Below are 19,966 nucleotides of genomic sequence, written 5' to 3'. Positions count from 1 at the left end.
AAAGAAATTGTCTTTTAAATCAAAGTAGAGGGGAAGCCTTTCAATCATCAACATGGATAGCTGTCATTCCAAAATTCAAAACCTCATTTTCCAATTGGGTTTAAATCACTTGGAAAAAGCAAACTGAGATCAAGTTCAACTGAGAAAAAGGTGTTCATGATAATTTTTTTGCCAACAGATAAACTGCAGCTGCTGCTAATCACAAGTGTTCCTCAGTCAACCATTTATAACAACATGAGCAGTAATTAACATTTCAAATGCAAGATTTGCTTGAAAGTATGCTTTGAGAATTCAACCTGCTTCAAAATATTTTTGAAAGTCAAACTCAAATCCTCAGGATTTGAACATTTATATCAGCTCAGAGACCTACTGACCCAAACAAGGCAAAACTGCACATGCACAGATATGATAGGCAACTCTCATGAGACCTTGAAGCTTTAATGAAAGGCACTAGTACACTCAATTCACTGGGTGAATTAGACTAATTTAATTGTTTTCCCTTTTTTCGGTGGTTCTAACTATTCATTTAGGATTAATTGTTTTCATAAGGTCTTAGTTGCACACAAGGCAGGAGCTTGCTTTTGATTTATAAATTCTGTAACTCTTTAGGTCGGATTTGCTGTTGTTTTACTACGACCAGCAAAGTGTGATTGTGAAGTACTGGCATACAAAGCATGACACTATGCAATGCCAATATATATACACAGTGCGTTTGCTGTATGAGTATGACCCTGAAGGGTCTTGACAAGGTGGATGTGGAGAGGATGTTTCCCCTCGTGGGAGAATCTTGAACAAGGGGTCACTGTTTAAAAATAAGAGGTCGTCCATTTAAAACCGAAATGAGGCAAAATTCTTTTTTCTCAGAGGGTTAAGAGTCTTTGGAACTCTTCCTGAAAAGACGGTGGAAGCAAAGTCTTTGAATATTTTTAAGGCAGAGATGTATAGATTCTTGGTAAGCATGGGGATGATAGGTTATCGGAGGTAGGTGGGATGCAGATTTGAGGTTACTATCAAATCAACCATGATCATCTTAAATGGTGGAGCAGACTCAAGGGGCCAATTGGCCTACTACTGCTGCTTATTCATTTGCTCAAGCAATTTTCTCATGATGTTAAAAATGAATCAGAAGTGAACTTCATAACTTAGTGGATAGAAAACCATACCGAAACACTGATTTCATGTGCAGTTGAAACCAGTATTGCATCACATGGAATTTTCAGAAACCTTGAGTTGGTTTATTTTTGACTGAAAACTGTTCAAAAATAATTTTAAAATGTGTAATTGTTGTCAAACACCAGTTAGAAAAATGTAACTACAAATCAAAAGCATCGTGCAGTCGACCAATAACTGGTAACCTGACAATAGCAAAAGTGAAAGAATTCGGCCCATCATGGCTATGCCTGCTGTTCGAAAGGCCCCATTCAATGACCACTCCACCACACTTTACCTGTAGCCCTGCACGTTTTTTTTCCTTTTCAAGTATAAGTCGACTTCCTTTTTGATACTATGGCTTCAAATGCAGCTGTCGATCTTTGCTCTTGCTATTTATGATTTCCCCTCAGCTCTTGAGGTCGTTGTTGCTGATGGGTCGGCTGGTATTTACTACCTGTTCAGCTGCCCAGTGAAAATGTGCTGCTTGGCAGGATGGCGACAGCTGTCTTACTGTCTCAACCCTGCTCTATTCACAGCTGCACCATTATCTGAAGTGCCTTCAGTGTAAACTAACAGGCTATTTTTAACTCGTTATGTTCGGATCACTCCTATTTTAGAAGAGAATTTATTTAGTAAGTGAATGTGAGTGCTGAGAGCAGACCTTGGTCAGACACAAAAAAAAGCCCATTCAGCTCTGAAAGATCCCTGGTGAGTTTCATTCCATGGGCTGCTTCTTGGTCTGTTCCTTCCATTCTGTTAGAATTGCAGAACTACACAGTCGACGAGGGGAAGAAAATGTAAAAGAACACCGTCTCTGATCGCTGGTCGTGAGAATAGATTTATCCTGCCACTTTTAATCCAGGTAAGTGATTGAGTTTACAAATGGAGTTTGCAAGATGAATTGTTTCATAAAAGGAATTTGGACTTTACATATGGACATAGGAGCAGAAGTAGGTCAGGAATTGATAATGCAGCAGCCACATCAATTGCATGCGTTTGTTTACAGATATAATTTGGTAAATAATTTAGAACCAGATTCAGTGGCATGTCAGCACATGTTGATTCACAAATTCTCTTTTGTAACGTGGGAGATCTCTTAATTGTTGCTACGGAATGGCTAAATAAGTACACGTGTACTGAATAAGGCCATGCAGCGTGGTCCAGTTCAAAACTACACAAACCACTGAACCAGTGAGTGATTAAATTCTTTCGCAACAAAAACAGAAATACCTGGAAAAACTCAGCAGGTCTGGCAGCATCGGCGGAGAACAAATTTGATGTTTCGAGTCCTCATGACCCTTCAACAGAACTAAGTAGAAAAGTAGAAATTAAATTCTTTCTCCGTGCTGTGTTAGCTGATCTGAGCCAGCGACAGTGTCTGGGGGCCACAACTGGGGCCCTAAAGGTAGCAAATATATATTTAAAAAGGCTGGTATTTATAAATCATTTTTAAAATCCTCCCTAATTCCATACTGTTAGACAGAGACACTGGTGTTAGGTGAGGCTGGGATCTTACTCTTGTGCCGTGGTCAGAAACCAGGTTCGTGTGTGTAAATTAAAACAGAATTACCTGGAAAAACTCAGCAGGTCTGGCAGCATCGGTGGAGAAGAGTTGACGTTTCGAGTCCTCATGACCCTTCGACAGAACTTGAGTTCAAGTCCAAGAAAGAGTTGAAATATGAAAGAGTCCAAGAAAGAGTTGAAATATTTCAACTCTTTCTTGCACTCGAACTCAAGTTCTGTCGAAGGGTCATGAGGACTCGAAACGTCAACTCTTCTTCTCCACTGATGCTGCCAGACCTGCTGAGATTTTCCAGCATTTTCTGTTTTTGTTTCAGATTTCCAGCATCCGCAGTATTTTGTTTTTATCACCTGCAATGGTTTCTCTTCCCACTCCCCCACAGTTACTTCTGATGTCCTCCAAGAATCTATCATTGGTCCCCTTCTATTTCTCATCTATATGCTACCCCTCAGCAGCATCACCTGAAAACAGAGTCTGTTTCCACATGTACACTGATGACACTCGGCTCTATTTCACCACCACCTGTCTCTTATCAAAGGTACCATGTAAATACAAGTTATTATTGTGTGGATGGGATATTCCCATGTGCTGTAGCATTTGGGTATTATTGGCACTTAATGGAAAATAGTTTTTAGCTGTGAAATGTACTTTGGATTGGTGAATTCTTCAATGGCTTAGTTGGTAAGTTCTACACTGTACAGCACACTTATCTGTAGAGTGAGTTAACTGATCAGAACTGGATAGCAGCAATACAATTAACCTCAATGCCCCTGGACTAGGGGGAAAGAAAACGGCACTGAAGTTAGCTCACTGCAAACCAGCGAGCTAAACTGGAAGGAATAGTAGATGAGGAGACGTACAGGCTCGGCTATGTTACTTCCCATTCTCAGTCTGGGCTCGTTCATCAAGATTGGCAGTTTGTGTGAGTTATAGAAGGACGGCTAGCAGCTGTGAAATTGCACCCAATCATAGGTCAGAGAGATGGGGGAAAACAGGAATTCAAAACAGAGTATTTGTTACCACTAATTTAGCACTGATTTAATCATCACTTTTAGGCATTGCAGTCTATACCACATAGGTAGGCAATGCTTTGCAAAATAAAACTTTATCACATATTTGGAAAATGAGGAGAGTGTTGATTAGCAATAATATGAGAATTCTCCGCTGTGGATTACATCACATACACAGCATAGAAACAGGCCATTTGGCCCAATGTGCTGGTGCTTATATTCCACACAAGTGTCATCCCAGCCTTACAGCTTTTTTCAATTCTTTACCTCTCATGTACTCATCTAGCTTCCTTTCAAAAACACCTGAGCTATTTGTCTCAACCACTTCTGTTATAGTGCGTTCCACTTTCTAACCACACCAAGTAATGAAATTTCTCTTTATTTCCCTAATGAATTTACGAAGAACTGCCTTGTATTTATGGCCCCTAGTTTTTGGATTCCCCCACAAGTGGGAACAATTTCTCCACTTTTGCCCTGTTCAACACATTAATCATTTTGAAGCATTCTATCATGCTACCTCGAAACCAAGTTCTTCTAAAGAGAAAAGCCCAACCTGTTCAGTTACTATAATCTCTCGATACTTGCACCATCCTTGTAAATCCGTTTTTATATTTTTTTTTCCAATGCTTCTGTCTTTTTTGTGGTATTGAGAATTCCAATGCATAAACCAGGCAAGTGAGTGCAGCATATTAAAATCTGGTTTAGCCTAACTAAATAAAGTGCTGTACTTCACATAAGGATTAGAGAATGGATGGAGAAAATTTCACCAGCTACATCATGCTTGTGTAGTGATGACAAAAAGGGGACAATTTGAGTTTATTTGAAAAGAATGATCAACCCTCTACTTTGTTTCAAATGTGGTTTAGGTTAAAAAAAACGGTACCATGTTTCTTTCCCCTCCTTTAACTGCCATCCTTTCTCTCTTCCTCTTGAAGGTCACTGCTCCTTTGCAGCTGTATAGCTCGACAAATGCTTGTTAACTTCTGCTAATTTTTGAAAAAGATCATTTTCTGTGTATAAGCACAGATAGTTAAGGTTGTTTGAGCATCGGAGACATCATAGCCAAGTCTAGTCCTGTCTTCACCTTGTGGTGTCTACGCACATTCAGTTCTAGCCAGAGTCAGGAATTTGGAATTCTGTTGACTTACTTTCTGTTCTTTCAAGGGATGGGAACATTGCTAGCTAGGCCCGCGTTTGTTGCCCATTCCTAAATGCCCATGAGAAAGTGGTGGAAGTGCCTTCTTGAACAGCTGCAGCCCATGTGTTGTAGGTACACGCATAGTGTTGTTAGGGAGGGAGTTCTAGGATTTTGACCCAGGAAGAGTGAAGGAAACAGCAAAATAGTTCCAAGTTAAAATGGTGTATGGCACAGAGGGGAACTTGCTGGTTGTGGTGTTCCCATGTGTCTGCCGCCCTTGTTCTTTAGGTGGTAGAGGTTCCAGGGAGAGATGGTGGCATAGTGTTATTGTCACTGGGCTAGCATTCCAGGGACCCAGGGCAATGCTCTAAGGTCCAGATTCAAATCCCACCACAGCAAATAAAAATCTGGAATTAAAAGTCTACTGATGACCATGAGCCCATTGCCGTGTGTCACATAAATCCATCTGGTTCACTAATGCTCTTTTGAGAAGGAAATCTGCCATCTTGTGACTACATGTGAGTCCAGACTCAATTATGTGACTGGCTCTTAAATGCCCTCTGAAAAAGGGCAATTGGGTTGAGCAATAAATGCTGACCTAGCCAGCCAGTCCCACATCTCATGAAATGGAGAAAAGGTTTTGAAGGTGCTGTGATAGGAGCCTTGGCCAGTTGCTGCAGTGTATTTTAGATTGTGCATATGAGTATCACTGGTGGTGGAGCAAATGAATGTTTAAGGTGATGGCTGAACTGCTGATGAGGTAGGCTTCTTTGTCTTGAATGATGCCGAGCTTCTAGAGTGTCATTGGGGCTGCAATCATCCAGGAAAATGGAGAGTATTTGATCACACCTGACTTGTTCCTTTTAGATGGTGGACAGGCTTTGAGGAGTCAGGATGTGAGTTACTCGCCACATACTTCCCATTCTCTGACCGGCTCTTCTAGCCACTAGCTGGTCTATACAGTCATCTTGGCACAGAAGGAGACCATTCAGCTCATCGAGTATGTGCTCACTCTCTGTAGAGCAATCCAGTCAGACCCATTCCCCAGCTCTGTCACTATAGCCCTGCAAGTTTATTTAATTAGTGCCTATGCAATTTCCTCTTAATCATTGGCTGTCTCTGTTTTTACCACCATCACAGGCAACAAATTCCATGTCATTACTACTCGTTTCTCACATTCCCCTTTATTTCTTGCCCAACACATTAAATCTGCCTTTTAAGACTGCCTCCTCTCGTCCATGTGTCATCAACCAATGGGAACTGCTCTTCTTTGTCTACCTTTATCTAAACCTATCATAATCTTATACACCTATATCAGATCTCTCCCCAACCTCCTTTTCTCCAAGGAGAACAATCCTAGCTTCACCAACCTAACCTGGTAGTTAAAATCCCTTTTCTGTAGAACCACCCTGGCAAATCTCCTCTGCACCGTCTAAAGAACATTCACATCCTTCCTAAAGTGAGATGACCAGATCAGGACACAATACACGAGTTGTGGCCTAACCAGAGCTTGAAAAAGGTTCAGCTTTTGTACTCAATAGTGTTATTTATGAAGCCAAAGACCTCTTATGCTTTGCTAGCTACTCTTTCGATATGTCCTACCACATGAATCCCAAGTCCTCTGCCCCTGCATACTCTTTAGAACTATGCTATTAAGTCTTTATTCCCTCTCCCCTTTCCTTCTGACAAAATGCATCACCTCACAATGCCCTGTATTAAATTCCGTCTGGCACTTTTATGCCCATTCCGCTAGCCTATTGGTGTCCTGTTGCAGTCAACTGATATCATCCTGACTGTTTGCCACACTTCCAAATCAATCAAGACAGCGATCCTAACACTGACTCTTGTGGAACACCGTTACCCTCCTCTGGTCAGAAAAACAACCATGTACTCTGACCTTTCTGTCCTTAGGCCAATTTTTTGTCCAAGCTGACATTGATCCTCCTATACAAGAGCCTCAACTTTGTTAACTAGCCTTTTATGCTACTTTCTCAAATCCTTTCTGAAAATCCAGTTCAACATCCTTCATCGACCTTCTCTGTTATTTAATTTAAAAATTCAATTAGATTTTTCAAATATAATCTGACTTTTTACAAATCCACGCTGGCTCTCCTTAATTAACTCCAACCTCTCCAGGTGCCTGTGATTTTCTCCCTGATCTAAAACCTTACCCACCACTGACATTAAACTGGCCAGCATGTTGTTAGTAAGAATGTCCTTGCACAATTTCTTGAACTAGGATGTCACATTTGCCACACTCCAATCCTTTGGCACCTGCCCCATATCTAGGGAAGATTGGAAGATCATGGCAAGCCCTTATGCTATCTCTACCCTCACTCCCCTTAGCAACCTGGGGTGCAAGCCAACTGGACCATAAGCCTAGCCAGTCTAAGCATAGCCAGTCTTTCCAGCACATCCTCCCTATCAGTTTTCACTCCATCCATTACCTCTGCCATTTTTGCTTCTACTGATATTTTGTTAGCTCCTCTTCCTCAGTAAAAGCTGATTCAAAGCACTCAGTGAGCATTCTAACCTTGCCCTTTGCCCCTAAGCACACATCACCAGTTAAGCTTATTCTTTTCTCAAAGATTTACTTTATTCATAAGATTTGTAAAAGTATATTACAAAACATTGTGAATTGAAAGTGCAATAAAATTCAACTTTCCTGAATAGTCTTGACAAGGTCGACACGGAAAGGATGTTTTCTCTTGCGGGTGAGTCCAGAACTAGGGGCACTGTTTTAAAATGCCCTTTTAGGACAGAGATGAGAATTTTTTTCTGAGGGTTGTGCGACTTTGGCACTCTGTCTCAGAAGGTGGTGGAGGCAGGGTCATTGAATATTTTTAAGGCAGAGGTAGATAGATTCTTGTTAGGCAAGGGAATCAAAGGTTATCGGGGTTAGATGGGAATGTGGAAATCGAAACACAAGAAGATCAGCCATGATCTTATTGAATGGTGGAGCAGGCTCGAGGGGCCGAATGGTGTACTCCTGTTCCTATTTCTTATGTTCTTATGTACTCCACAAAGCATGTTCCATCTGAGGTGCCTGAACACAAGTTCCATATACTTGATATTCACAATGTACATTCCATGGTAGGCATACAGCCAGAGTGATTCTACGCAGTTTCTAGCCCCCAAGTACACTATGATTGAAAGACCTTAGACAGTGACCTTTCCCCATTGTGCTTCTGTGGCAGCTGCCCCAAGCTTTAGTGTGTGCCCCTCCACATAGTCCTGGACCTTGACCAAGGCTGGACCTTGGTCGAGGATGACTTTTTGCACAGGAGGACCAAGGAGTGTCATTCACTGAGTTGATGGTCCTCTAGTTGCAATTGATGTTTATCTCAGTCTGTGTCCCTGGGAACAGATTGTGGAGCATAGGGTCCTGCTTGGGATGAACCTCGACAAAAACCACTACATCTCTCTCCAGACCCTCTTTGTAAAGGTACGTTCCAGAAGGAGATAGACAATGGCCTCTTCACCTATGCAGCCACCACAAGGGCAACCTGCAGAGGGGGTGAGACTAAGTTTCTGGTCACCCCAGAATGTTGATGGTGGATTCAGTGATGATAAAGTTGTTGATCATCAAAGGGAAATGGTTAGATCCACTCTTGTTGGAGATGCTTACTACCTGACACTTGTGTGGCATGAATGTTACTTGCCACTTACCAGACCAAGCTTGAATGCTGTCCAGGTTTTGCTGCACATGGGCATGGACTGCTTCAGTATCTGAGGATTTGTGAATGGTACTGTATACTGTGCAATCATCAGTGACCATCCCCACCTCTGACCTCATGATGGAGGGAAGCAGCTGAAGATGCTTGAGCCTAAGACACTACCCTGAGGAACTCCTGCAGTGACTTACCCCTCCTAGATCCATTGTTAGAGAACTCTGCATTGACTGGGGTTCTAACCTGAACTGTTCATGGCAGCTTTTGTGTATTGAAACTATTCATTACTTTAGCTGAGTCACGAGGGCAGACTTATGGATCTTCTGTTCGTTGTTAGAAATAATATTGAGAAATATAACCACATTTTTGATTAAACATAGTATTAATATTAAAAAATATTGTTATAAATTATAGCATTCGGTGGTCTTCACCTCCTTAAATTCACACATACACCTAAATAACTTTAACAGCCAATAATCTTCATCTCCCTCCCAGCAACTGCCAGGAAATATACAAAACCATACAAACTAAGAAAGCAAATGAAAAGGTATTTTTTAGTCTAACTAGGAGAGACAGCAACTAACATTGACATACTAGCAATAAGGTAGAAAAAATATATCCCCAACTTCCTTCATTCCACCATTGTTGGCCTTGCCTTCAGATGACTTAAATTCCCTTTCTAAACCTCTCCACCACTCTCTCTTACTTTAAGACACTACTTAAAACTTTCCTCTTTGTCCAAATTTTGGATCACCTGTCCTGATGTCTCCTCCTTTGACTCAATTTTTATTTGATAACGCTCCAGTGACCATTGGAATATTTCACTACATCAAAGCCTCTATATAAATGTAAATTCTTGTTGGTATAAGTGGAAAGATGATTGCCAGGGCAGAGAAGGAGAGACTAGAAGGGGGTGACCAGTGCTTGGTCAACGAGACAGATCTTAAGGATAGTCTTAAGGGAGAAGTGGGAGGTTGAAGGGTTTAAACAGCAAATTTAAACAGCAACATGGCCAATGGTCAAGAATCCTCTTTGAATGCAGAAAACAATGGAATCAGAGATTACCTTTCCCACCGAAGATCTTTCCTACCTCCCTTACCGCCACTGCAACCAGTCCCCCTCCCCATCCCGCCCATACCATCCTGCCCACTACCTGCCAAAGTTGACTATTTGGATTTGTGCATACAAAACCATATGTGGCTGGTGATGATGGCCTTGGACTTGTTCCAAATAGTGTAATATGTGGGAGATGAGAGTGACTATGGCTAGATTGTGAAGTGGCAAGCTTGGTGTCATGTTGGAGAGCTGCTTCATCCACTCCTGTCTGCTGGTCCAACAGCAGCCCCTCAATCATCTGGATCAAGCACTGAGCTCCTTCGAGTAAGCTATTAGCCCGTAAAGACTCTCCGCTGTGCAAGCAGCTTTCACTGTGCTTTAATGCCTTTGTGAATGACAATGGTGTTTTTGCTCTTGTTTTAATGCAGATATTGAAAGTGGCACCTTCCAGTTCAGTTAGATCCTCAATGCAGAGCGACAGTGACCCGCACGAGATTGTACTCCATGTTGTGGAGTCTATTAATGACTTACATCGCACCAACTCCAGCCTCGAGGTCACTAAGTCTTATTCAGGTAACTGCTGTGTTGACAATCTGTGTTAAATATGTCATCAATTCAAATCAATGCATCTGTAATAAAGTGCTGGATAAAAGAATTTGCTTCAAAGATTAAGACATGCGTCAAAGGAATGGCTACAGACAGTAAGATTGACAAAATGTAGCTCTGAGACATAAAAAACTGAGGGGAATTGCAAGTGGACATTGACAGGTTAGGGGAGTGGGCAGATATATGATAAAGGCAGATAAACAGATACTACTTTTTGAGAGAAATGAAATATATCTAAAATGGTGCTCTCAAATGTTTCATATAAATTTCAATGGAGTGATTGAAAAAAAGAGCTCCAAGGATACAAAAACCTATATTTTAAAAAAGGGTAAATAGCACTGTAGACTTTACATAAAGTAGCACCGAGTATGAAAGCAAGGAAGTGATGTGCAAAAAATTGTGCAAACTGTTGATGAGATCGCAGTTGCAGCACCAGATTTTAGACTGGATATCAGATGCAAGGGCAAGGAACATTAATGATCTACTGGAGTGATAACAGGGATTAAAGAAATAGTCACCTGAAAGACCTGAAAAACAGTGATCATGTTTTCCAGAACACAGTGGGGTGGGTGATCTAATTAAAATATTCAAACGTTTGAAAAGGCTTAAGCGTTTGTGTTTTATATAGTGTGTTTCAGAAACTCAGGTGTGTTCCAAAGTGCTTTATGAAGCATCTTTGAAGTTTAGTCACTGCTGTAATGAAAATATGTAAGCAAATTTAAGCACTGCAAAGTCACACAAACAGCAAAAAGATAATAACCAGATAACTTGCTTTTGGTGGTGTTGTTTGAGGGATAAATATTGACCACGGTACTAGGGATAGCTTCCCCGCTTTCCTTCAATATAGTGCCATGGGGTCTTTTATGTACACCTGGGAAAGCAGATAGCCTTGTTTAATATCTCAACTGAAAGACAGCATTTCTGTCATTGTAGCCCTTCCTTGGTACTGCGCTGACATGTCAGCCTAGACTATGTGCTCTGGTGTAGAACTTGAACCTACGACCATTTGGTTTAGGTGCCCTTTGTTTTGGTGACTCTAGATAACTGTGCAGCCCATCTGCCTCCATTTTGCTTCTGTGTTGGAGCCTTCAGCTTACTTGGCCCTGTGAACTGGATTCCCTCTGTCTTTCTACCTTTCTCACTTTCAAAAGCCTGTCTCTCTGACCATTCCTTTGGTTACTTCCCTTGATGCTACTCAAGGGGAGACAGTGGCATAATGGTGATGTCACTAGACTAGTAATCCAGGGGCCCAGGCTAATGCTCCTGGGAGACGGGTTCAAGTCCCGCCATGACAGCTGGTGGAATTTAAACACAATTTGAATGCAAATCCAATCTTAGTGATGGCGACCGTGAAACTACCATCAATTGTTGTAAAAATCCATCTGATTCACTAATGCCCCTTAGCAAAGGAAATCTGCAATCCTTACCTGGTCTGGTCTACATTTGACTTCGGACCCACAGCAATGCAGTTGACAGTTAACTGCTCTCTGAGAGCCACTCAGTTCAAGGCATCGGCAACAAATACTGGCCTTGCCAGTGACACCCACATCCTATGAAAAAACTCATAAAAATCAGCATTCCCTTTCTCTCCTTTGTTTAGCACCTTGACACATTTACAATGTTGAAGGAGCTGTACAGGGCAAGGTGGCGCTTTGTTATTTCCGAAGAAATCTCCCGAAATGTCTGTTGGAAACCATTCCATTCGACAGGTAGATTTCGCACAGAAGCATCGCTCCGCTGTTCAGAGAAAATGATCGCTATTCTTAAATATTGTTGCATTGTTCACTTTTATTGCATTATCATTATTGCAGGTCAAACCCGTTCGAGGCCTTCAACCATCTTGATTGCTCAGGAGACCTCCGCAAATGGGCTGGTGACTGCTCCTTTGCTGGCAGAGAGAGAGCGTGAGCCAGCCTTCAGTCATTTGGCCAATTCAGTCCAAGAGTCCCGAGATCAATGCGAGTGCAGCTGCGTTTGCTGCCAGTCTACCAGCTGTGATAAAGTTTTCTATGCAGTATTAATCACGCTGCTGCTGGTCAGCATTGCTGTTGGAATGTTCACTGTTTACTATACAGGTAGGGTTGAATTGTCTGATCATTTCTCTTCAAACTTGACGCATGTCTTGGCCACTATTGGAAGCTGTGTGTCACCTTGCTTTGCCAACTTCATGCACCTCTGAAGGATTGTGCTTGTTTTTGATTCCGCCTTCAAGAAATCACTACTCTTCTCCTTCTTAGGCAGCCCTTCAGTCCCAGGGGTGACTTTCTTTCACTCTGGTTTGGTGGGTTCTGAGCTGGCTGATTAGTCCAATGTGTGATCTGCAGACTCTGCCACATGTGGGGCAGGGTGGTGCTTGAAGGTTTGGATAGTCGTTTGAAGGTTCGCACACCCTCTCCCATGCCTTGACTTCACTGCTGTTCCCGATTAAGTTCCCCAGCGTGTTCGCTGCCTTCCCGAATGAACCTTCTACGTTTTGGTCGGTCACAAGTCAGGGCCCCGCCACGAGTCGACAGGGATGCTTGAACTCTTCAGAGAGGCTTTGAGGACATCCCAAAAGCATTTCCACTGCCTTCCTGAGAGTCTTTGAATATTTTTAAGGCAGAGTTGGATAGATTCTTGGCAAGCAAGCAGGTGATAAGGTTTTCGGGTGTAGGTGGGATGCAGATTTCAGGTTATTATCAGATCAGCCATGATCTCACTAAATGGCGGAGCAGGTCAAGAGGCTGAATGGCCTACTCCTGCTCCTTGATTGTATGACCGAGTTTCAAGCAGAGCAGTTGCTTTGGGAGTCTAGTGTCAGGCATCCGAATGACCTGACCACCGAGCAGAGCAGGTTTTGAGTGATTAGCACTCGAGCACCTACCATTACAGTAATCAGACTGAAGTTCTTGCTTTTTCTCCCCCCATGACTAGGTCCCCAGCTATCCTCCATCTCAATGAAGTCAAACACATAATTTCAAGTCAGATGGTGTGTTTTGATGCAAGAGTCAGTGACATAGAGTTTCTGAAACAAATAGTGTGCTTCTGGGTGGCTTTAGACCTACCACCTGTGAAATAGAGAGGTTATTTTTTTACTGGACACAAGTTGCTTTGCTTTAAAAAGCTGCAAATTCCATTTTAAAAAAAGCTTTCCCAAATTTGTATTTGAAGTGAAAACTATGTAAACTGGGTGCGGAGCATAGACAGTGGTGTGTGCATGATGGTCACAAACTAATGACGTGAAGAAAGTGTTAGGTTTCTGACACCCCCACATGCTCTACCGGGAGCTGTTAGCACTCATATTGAACTCCAAGCCTTGGGCTTAAAATATGCTTCTCTAGTGGGAGTTGCACATTTGACACTGGAGCCTAATTAGTACTGTGGATTGCTAGCGATACTCGCTTCAGTATCGCATCCTAATTAGAAATAGTGTCAGCACTTGGTGTCAATATTTACGTCGGAATGGAAAGTGTTGCACCCTCTGTGGGTAGATGCAGACAAAATTTTCTTAATGAGGGTCAGCATGTTGGTTTTTAAGTTTCAATGGCCCAGTGTGATAGGATGTTGGGTTTGTGCTAGCAATTCCCTATGAGGCTCAGTTCCTAAACTCAGCTCTTGGCAACGAGGAAGAATCTAACAAGTGATTAGCTACTTTCTTCCAAGAAGGAAGGAAAAGTTCAGGAGAGGAGTGACTCCAGCCCACTCCCACAGATCATTTACCCAACAGTATCAAGTAACATTAGCAAAGTCTGGGGAGCTGTTTGGCCAGTTTATCCTTTATGCCAAGTGCAGGAGTGCACGTAGTCCAGGAGAACTCCACAAAAGAACGGAAGAACTTTTCTAATTTCCAAGAAAATATTCTGAATATGCATCACAGTTGAGATTGAAGCTAATTCTTTTTTATTAACCTAAACAGAAAAAATGAACAAAGAGCTCGCAGAGATTTCCCATCGGTTGGATTCCTTGGACCAGAGTGTGAGACAGGTGAAATTTACAAACTACCTACTACGAAATCCAATGAATGTGACAGAGAGCATGGACACAGCAAGAATACATGGGTTACATTTCGAAGAGAGCACAACTCTCTTGAAAACATAATTATGATGTGAATTGATTGCAACAAGGGGTTCCTCTAATAAATGCTTTGGCTATAGATTGTGTGGTGAAGCTGCACATTAACTAAACACAAACATTAGACTGATATCTCTCCATCTCCGCGTCCATCACACGCTCTGTCTGAGAGGTTGGTGAATATAAGTGGAACATAGAAACGTCATAGGCTTCAATAATAAAAACAGAAAAGGCTGGAAGTACACACCAGGCCTGGCAGCATCTGTGGAGTGAGAAACAGTTAACATTTCAGCTCTGTGACCTTTCATCAGAACTTCACTTTATTTCCAAATTAACATGGAAAACAGGACCATTGACTGCTTCTCCACCCACATTACACATGGTTCCCACATGCATAGATATTAAAAATAAAAACAGTAATTGCTGGAAATAATCAGCAGATCAGGCAGCCTCTGTGGAGACAAACAGGAGTTAACACTTCAGGTCAATGACCTTTCTTCAGAAGTGGAGATGTCAAAAGATTAACAATTTTTAAGCAAGTACAGTTAGGGGTGGGAGGAGGTAGGGTTGGGGTGGGGCTGAGGGTGTTGGAGAACAAAGGGGAAGGTCCATGAAAAGGTAGAGTTTGGAAGTGCCTAAATGACAAAGAGATGAAACCATAAGATGGTGATATGGCACTTGCAAAGAAATAAATGATAGGTGCAAAGGTGGTGTAGATGATTATAACAAAGTGGCTGAGGAGGAGGGAAGCAAGGAAAATCTAGCACAGATTGTTCTCCCCCCGCTCCACCCCATCCACCTTTTTACTGTCTTGTTACTTGCTTATAAACAGTTCTACCATTAACGTTTTCCAGTTCTAATGAAAGTTTACAGATCTGAAACCTTAACCTGGTTCCTCTCTTCACAGATTCTGCTGAGCATTTGTAGCATTTTATGTTTTTATTTCAGATTTCCAGCAAATCAGTATTTTGTTTTCGGTTCTAAATTATTAAACACGCGTATGACATCTGTTTAGAATTTATTAACATTTTTGTCAAAATTAACCTTTTGTTAATGGTTAACAGTGTTTTGCAAATAAAGTGCAGAAATTGCACATTGTAGTGTCCAGTGTTGAATCTTGCAAGAGCAGAGGAAGTTCTTCAATGTGACCCTATGACAAGACAACTCTTTTTGTAATTCAAAATTTCTTTTAAATAAATTGAACATTCCCACTGATCACTGCTCTGTTGCCATGAGTACTATGGCATGTTTCATAGTAATGCAGCATATAAAAATGCATGGTACATTTTAATAATAAAACAGGGGGTCCAAGTTGGAAGTCAGTTACACCCACATGCAACTTTCACGCTGAATGTTATAGCACTTCGTGATGCGAATGATGTAAGGCAGTGAATGGACCGGTCATTTAAGAGATGCTATTGTAGGAACATTGGAAACTTTTTATCTTTGTGGACCATCTATTGGAACAGCACTGAGTCTCATGGGTCATGTTTCCATTGATTTGCATATATATCAAACACCATATCCACTACCAGGTCCGAGTTTTCTGATTCAGGGCATGTTGAGGTCCTAATGTTGTGAACAGTCATTTCGGACCTGTAAAATTAAACACAAGCCAGATAATAATAAATATCTATAAAAATAGAACTGAATTGCCAGGGATTCATGTACCAGGTTACCAAGGAATGCAGGCTGCAGATGCCTATGCTCTGTAGTTTGGACATCCCTGATTCATTTTTATGTAAAATGGAGATGTTAATGGATCAGTGTTAGGAAATTTGTCACCGTAGTTCATACATGTATGGAATATTGTGCCCTGTGAATTTTTGCATTTAGAATGGTTGGTTTATCAACAGTTCTAAATCAAGGTGGTCAGTTATGAAATCACAATGTCCTGTATCAGCCAAATATTTTTCAATCAGTACAAATCCTTGATATGACATTATATTGAAGTACCCGTTCTATAATCTTCTATTTGACACAATATACATCAACAGCCAGAAACTGTACATTACCTCTATTACAGACTGGAAGGTGGGCACATGTCTGAAGATATAAAGATGAATTTGGTCAGTATGTAATCACTGGCTACTTCTGTGCTGTATAGCACCGGTGTTTGTGTCATGGAGCCTAGTCTGATTTTGGTTATCAAAAATCTGTTCTGAGTCTAACATTAAGATAGGAAATAGCTCAGTGTGTTTGGTATCAGTGTGCTGCATCACGCATGACGAGTTTCTAATCTCAGATTTGTCATTGGGGGAAGGTTGAACCAGGACTGTTTATACGTCATAGTTGGTAAAGTTGGAATGTTGACACACGAGGTCAGAGCATGAATAAAGTGATTAGACTGTAAGGGTGTGACTTTATGCTCATAATCCTCCACGTTTAATATCCTGATCTTAATCATGCCAATGAAAGGAAACGGCAAGTCAATCCATGGTTTTACTACACACTGGGGGATGGGAGTAATTGTAAAATCATCCCCTCAAGTATGCGTTGGTTTATTAGGCTACTTCTGTCATCAGGGGATGAAGTTAACCAGCTATATTCTTTTGGAGTTGGTGTATTGCTCACAAGACTGTTTGGGGACAAAAATAAAAGGAGGTTTATCCTTATATGCTTTATTTTTTGAAGTGGTATTGTAAAGGTCTTTTCAGTGGGTAGCTTATTCTCTGAGCCAGAGAATGGTTCATGGGCCAGAGAGAAAAGAATCATCAAATTCATTGAGGATAAAGCATTCTTACTCTAATATCACTGTGCTCATGTGACATCATCTCGCCTGCACTGCCCAACTAGTTGTGAAACAGCAACCCTGGAAGATATTAATCCAATATATGATCTAATTTAAAAAAAGTTAGCAGTTCTCCCATCAATTCTGAAATTCACAATAACGCACACATACATTGAGGTACAATAATACAAATGCAGCTAAGATCTGAGTTCATTATATTTTAGCCATCAAGGGGTTCTGTACTGTACGTAAACATTCTTTGTAACGTGCACTTTGAAAAAATTCATTCATGGGATGTAGGCGTCGCTGGCTAGGCCAACGTTTATTGCCCATGCCATTTAAGAATCAACCATATTGCTGTGGGTCTGGAGTCACATATAGGCCAGGTAAGAATGGCAGATTTCCTTCCCTAAAGGATATTAATGATGGGTTTTTACAACAATCAACCATGGTTTAATCAATATACTTTGAATTCTAGATTTTTATTGAATTCAAATTCCACCACCTGCCATGGCAGGATTCGAACCAGGGTCCCCAGAGCAGTATCCTGGGTCTCTGGATTTTTTCCCTGCCCCTCCCCCCACCCCATCTGCTACAGGGTCATCTGTTATCTGTTCCCTGATGTTCTCTCTCACAATGCTACCCTCGTTCTGCTATTATCACATTCTGCTTTCTTACTTTTATGCCACTATCAGCACCTTTTTTAGCACTAACCACTACCATTAACATTCACTTTGTCCTTTAGTTCATAACACCTTTGTCCCCACCTATCACTGGCTTCTTTCCAGCTCAACTTGCCCCACCCCCCTTAAACAGTATAAATTTCATCTCACTTCCACTTCTTTTCAGCTCTGAAGAATACGGACGCAAAACATTAACTCGGTTTCTCTCTCCACAGATGCCGCTAGACCTGCTGAGTTTTTCCAGCATTTTTTGTTTTTATCTCTGGATTACTAGTCCAGCAACAATACCACCTCCTCCATAGTCAGCATTGCTCCTTCTATGCTGCATGAATTATTGAGTGCTTTTTCTTGCCAAATTTATTTGCCATTTTCCTGTTAATCTGAGGCCATTGCATATGCAATTACATCCATCAATGAGTGACTGAAATGCCATGCACATTACCTTGGCTTACTGTTGCTGATGCTGTTCGCCTGCATTTAATGTCAGCAAGGCCTATTGTTAGTTTAGAATTTAGAATGGAACAGGTGAGCAAAGAATTCTGTGCAGCAGTCAGCATGGCACAGCATTGAAAGCACAAAAGACTTTCTACAATTATCCTAAATACTCATTGAAGGTCAAGAAAGAAATGTATTCCTTGAGTTTTGTTGTATAGTATGCGAGGGGATAATTTTTTTGTTGTGGTGCATAGTGTTACATTATTTTTTTGAATCTAGTCATGATACCGCCGATCAGAGCAAGTCATGCTCCAAGACTGGGAATGAATTGCAGACGTGCACTGAACTTGCCCTTTCATAAGTCATCTGTTTCAAGTGAGGAAGGAATAAGAAAATAGGGGCAATAAAGAAAAGCTACGCTAGTTACATTACAACCATGTGTGGATTGCTGTGGGTATGGCAACCACCTGTCTTCTGCTCAACAATGACAACCATGGCAGACAGTGGGGATTCATGTAGCTCCAATGCACCATTTCAGCTCAGAATCCACAGTAATGTGTTTGGAAATTGTAAATGTTCTGCTGAATTTTCTATTTTTTATCAGGCCTTCAAGGAAAGGAGAGCAATGAGCTGAAGCTCTTCACATCTGGCTTCATCGTATATCCTGATGTTTTCACTAATGAGTTACGCTGAGATTATTTGTGGAGGTAAAAGGATGGAGCACTGTTCAATAGTCAAAGTAGAATTTAGTGGTTTGTGTTTGTGTGTTGGACAGAAGGTGCCTTTAGTAACTCAATAAGTGCACTTGGTTACTACCAAGCCACATAGCTTGGGAAAATAAAAATACCTGGAAAAACTCAGCAGGTCTGGCATCATCTGCGGAGAGGAATACAGTTAACATTTCGAGTCCTTATGACTCTTCAACAGAACGAAGGAAAAATAGAAATGAGGTGAAATATAAGCTGGTTTGGGGGTGGGTGGGATGTAGAGCTGGATAGAGGGCCTGTGATAGGTGGAGATAGCCAAAAGATGTCATAAACAGAAGGGCAAAGAGGTGTTAAAGGTGGTGATATTATCTAAGGAATGTGCTAATTAAGGGTAGAAAGCAGGACAAACAAGGTACAGATAGCCCTAGTGGGGGTGGGGTGAAGGGATCGAAATAGTCTAAAAGGTAGAGATAAAACAATGGATGGAAATACATTTAAAAATAATGTTCCAGTGAAGCTCAATGCAAACTGGAGGAACAGCACCTCATCTTCCGACTAGTCACTTTACAGCCTTCCGGACTGAATATTGAGTTCAACAATTTTAGATCATGAACTCTCTCCTCCATCTCTTTGCCGATACCCCCCCTTTTTTCCCCAATAATCTATATAGATTTTTCTTTTCCCACCTATTTCCATGCTGTTCTCGTCGCATTCTGAGATCCACACTCAGTGCCATGCGCCGCCATTTGAACACACTCGACCTCTCCCTCCAGCAGCACCACCATTCATTTTATTCTTCGTCTCATTCGATGCCTCAACAAGAAACTTTGTCTCTTTCTTTCAGGTGCAAAGGAACGCAAGCTCTAACAACTCATCGACACCAACACCGATCCAGGACCCTCCACCCCTGCCTGTCCCTCTGTGCCCATCCCGTCTTCCAATCCCAGCCCCGGCTGTGTATTCACCATACCCCCTGACCTTCCCCTCTCTGATGCTGAACTTCAGTGCTCAGCAAAGGACTTAGTTTCATAGCCTTGCGCCCTCATCTCAATGAATTTCGGGCTCGGCACAATGCTGAACTCTTCTTCCGCCATCTTCGTCTCCGTGCTCACTTCTTTGGGCAGGAGTCCTCTCCCTGTTCAATGGATCCTTTTACCCGCCTCCAATATTCTCCCTCCACCTGGACCCCTCCCTCTGGATTCCTA

At 41.7% G+C, this 19,966-nt stretch overlaps 1 protein-coding gene across 2 annotated transcripts; it reads left to right on the top strand.

Moving 5' to 3' along the window:
• The first annotated feature begins 1,828 nt into the window (after positions 1–1,828).
• Positions 1,829–15,420, top strand: LOC121280372. 2 transcript variants are annotated; one of them, XM_041192312.1, is made up of 5 exons: positions 1,829–2,014; positions 3,057–3,212; positions 9,978–10,122; positions 11,967–12,230; positions 14,051–15,420. In XM_041192312.1, the coding sequence occupies exons 2-5, from the start codon at positions 3,066–3,068 to the stop codon at positions 14,230–14,232; spliced, it is 738 nt and encodes a 245-aa protein (XP_041048246.1). In that variant the 5' UTR covers positions 1,829–2,014; positions 3,057–3,065; the 3' UTR covers positions 14,233–15,420. The 2 variants fall into 2 exon arrangements, with proteins under 2 accessions (XP_041048246.1, XP_041048248.1); XM_041192314.1 differs by lacking the exon at positions 3,057–3,212.
• Positions 15,421–19,966: the final 4,546 nt, after the last annotated feature.

The sequence above is a fragment of the Carcharodon carcharias genome, chromosome 7 (assembly GCF_017639515.1).
Source record: "Carcharodon carcharias isolate sCarCar2 chromosome 7, sCarCar2.pri, whole genome shotgun sequence".
In the NCBI taxonomy this organism is placed as follows: domain Eukaryota; kingdom Metazoa; phylum Chordata; class Chondrichthyes; order Lamniformes; family Lamnidae; genus Carcharodon; species Carcharodon carcharias.
This window is presented reverse-complemented; position numbering and strand designations above follow the sequence as displayed.

Excerpts from the sequence above, each read along its gene's own strand:
- LOC121280372 (XM_041192312.1), top strand. The coding sequence starts at position 3,066 with ATGTCCTCCAAGAATCTATCATTGGTCCCCTTCTATTTCTCATCTATA. Across the intron at positions 3,213-9,977 it reads CCACCTGTCTCTTATCAAAG|ATATTGAAAGTGGCACCTTC; the intron begins GTACCATGTAAA and ends GTTTTAATGCAG. Across the intron at positions 12,231-14,050 it reads GTTCACTGTTTACTATACAG|AAAAAATGAACAAAGAGCTC; the intron begins GTAGGGTTGAAT and ends TAACCTAAACAG.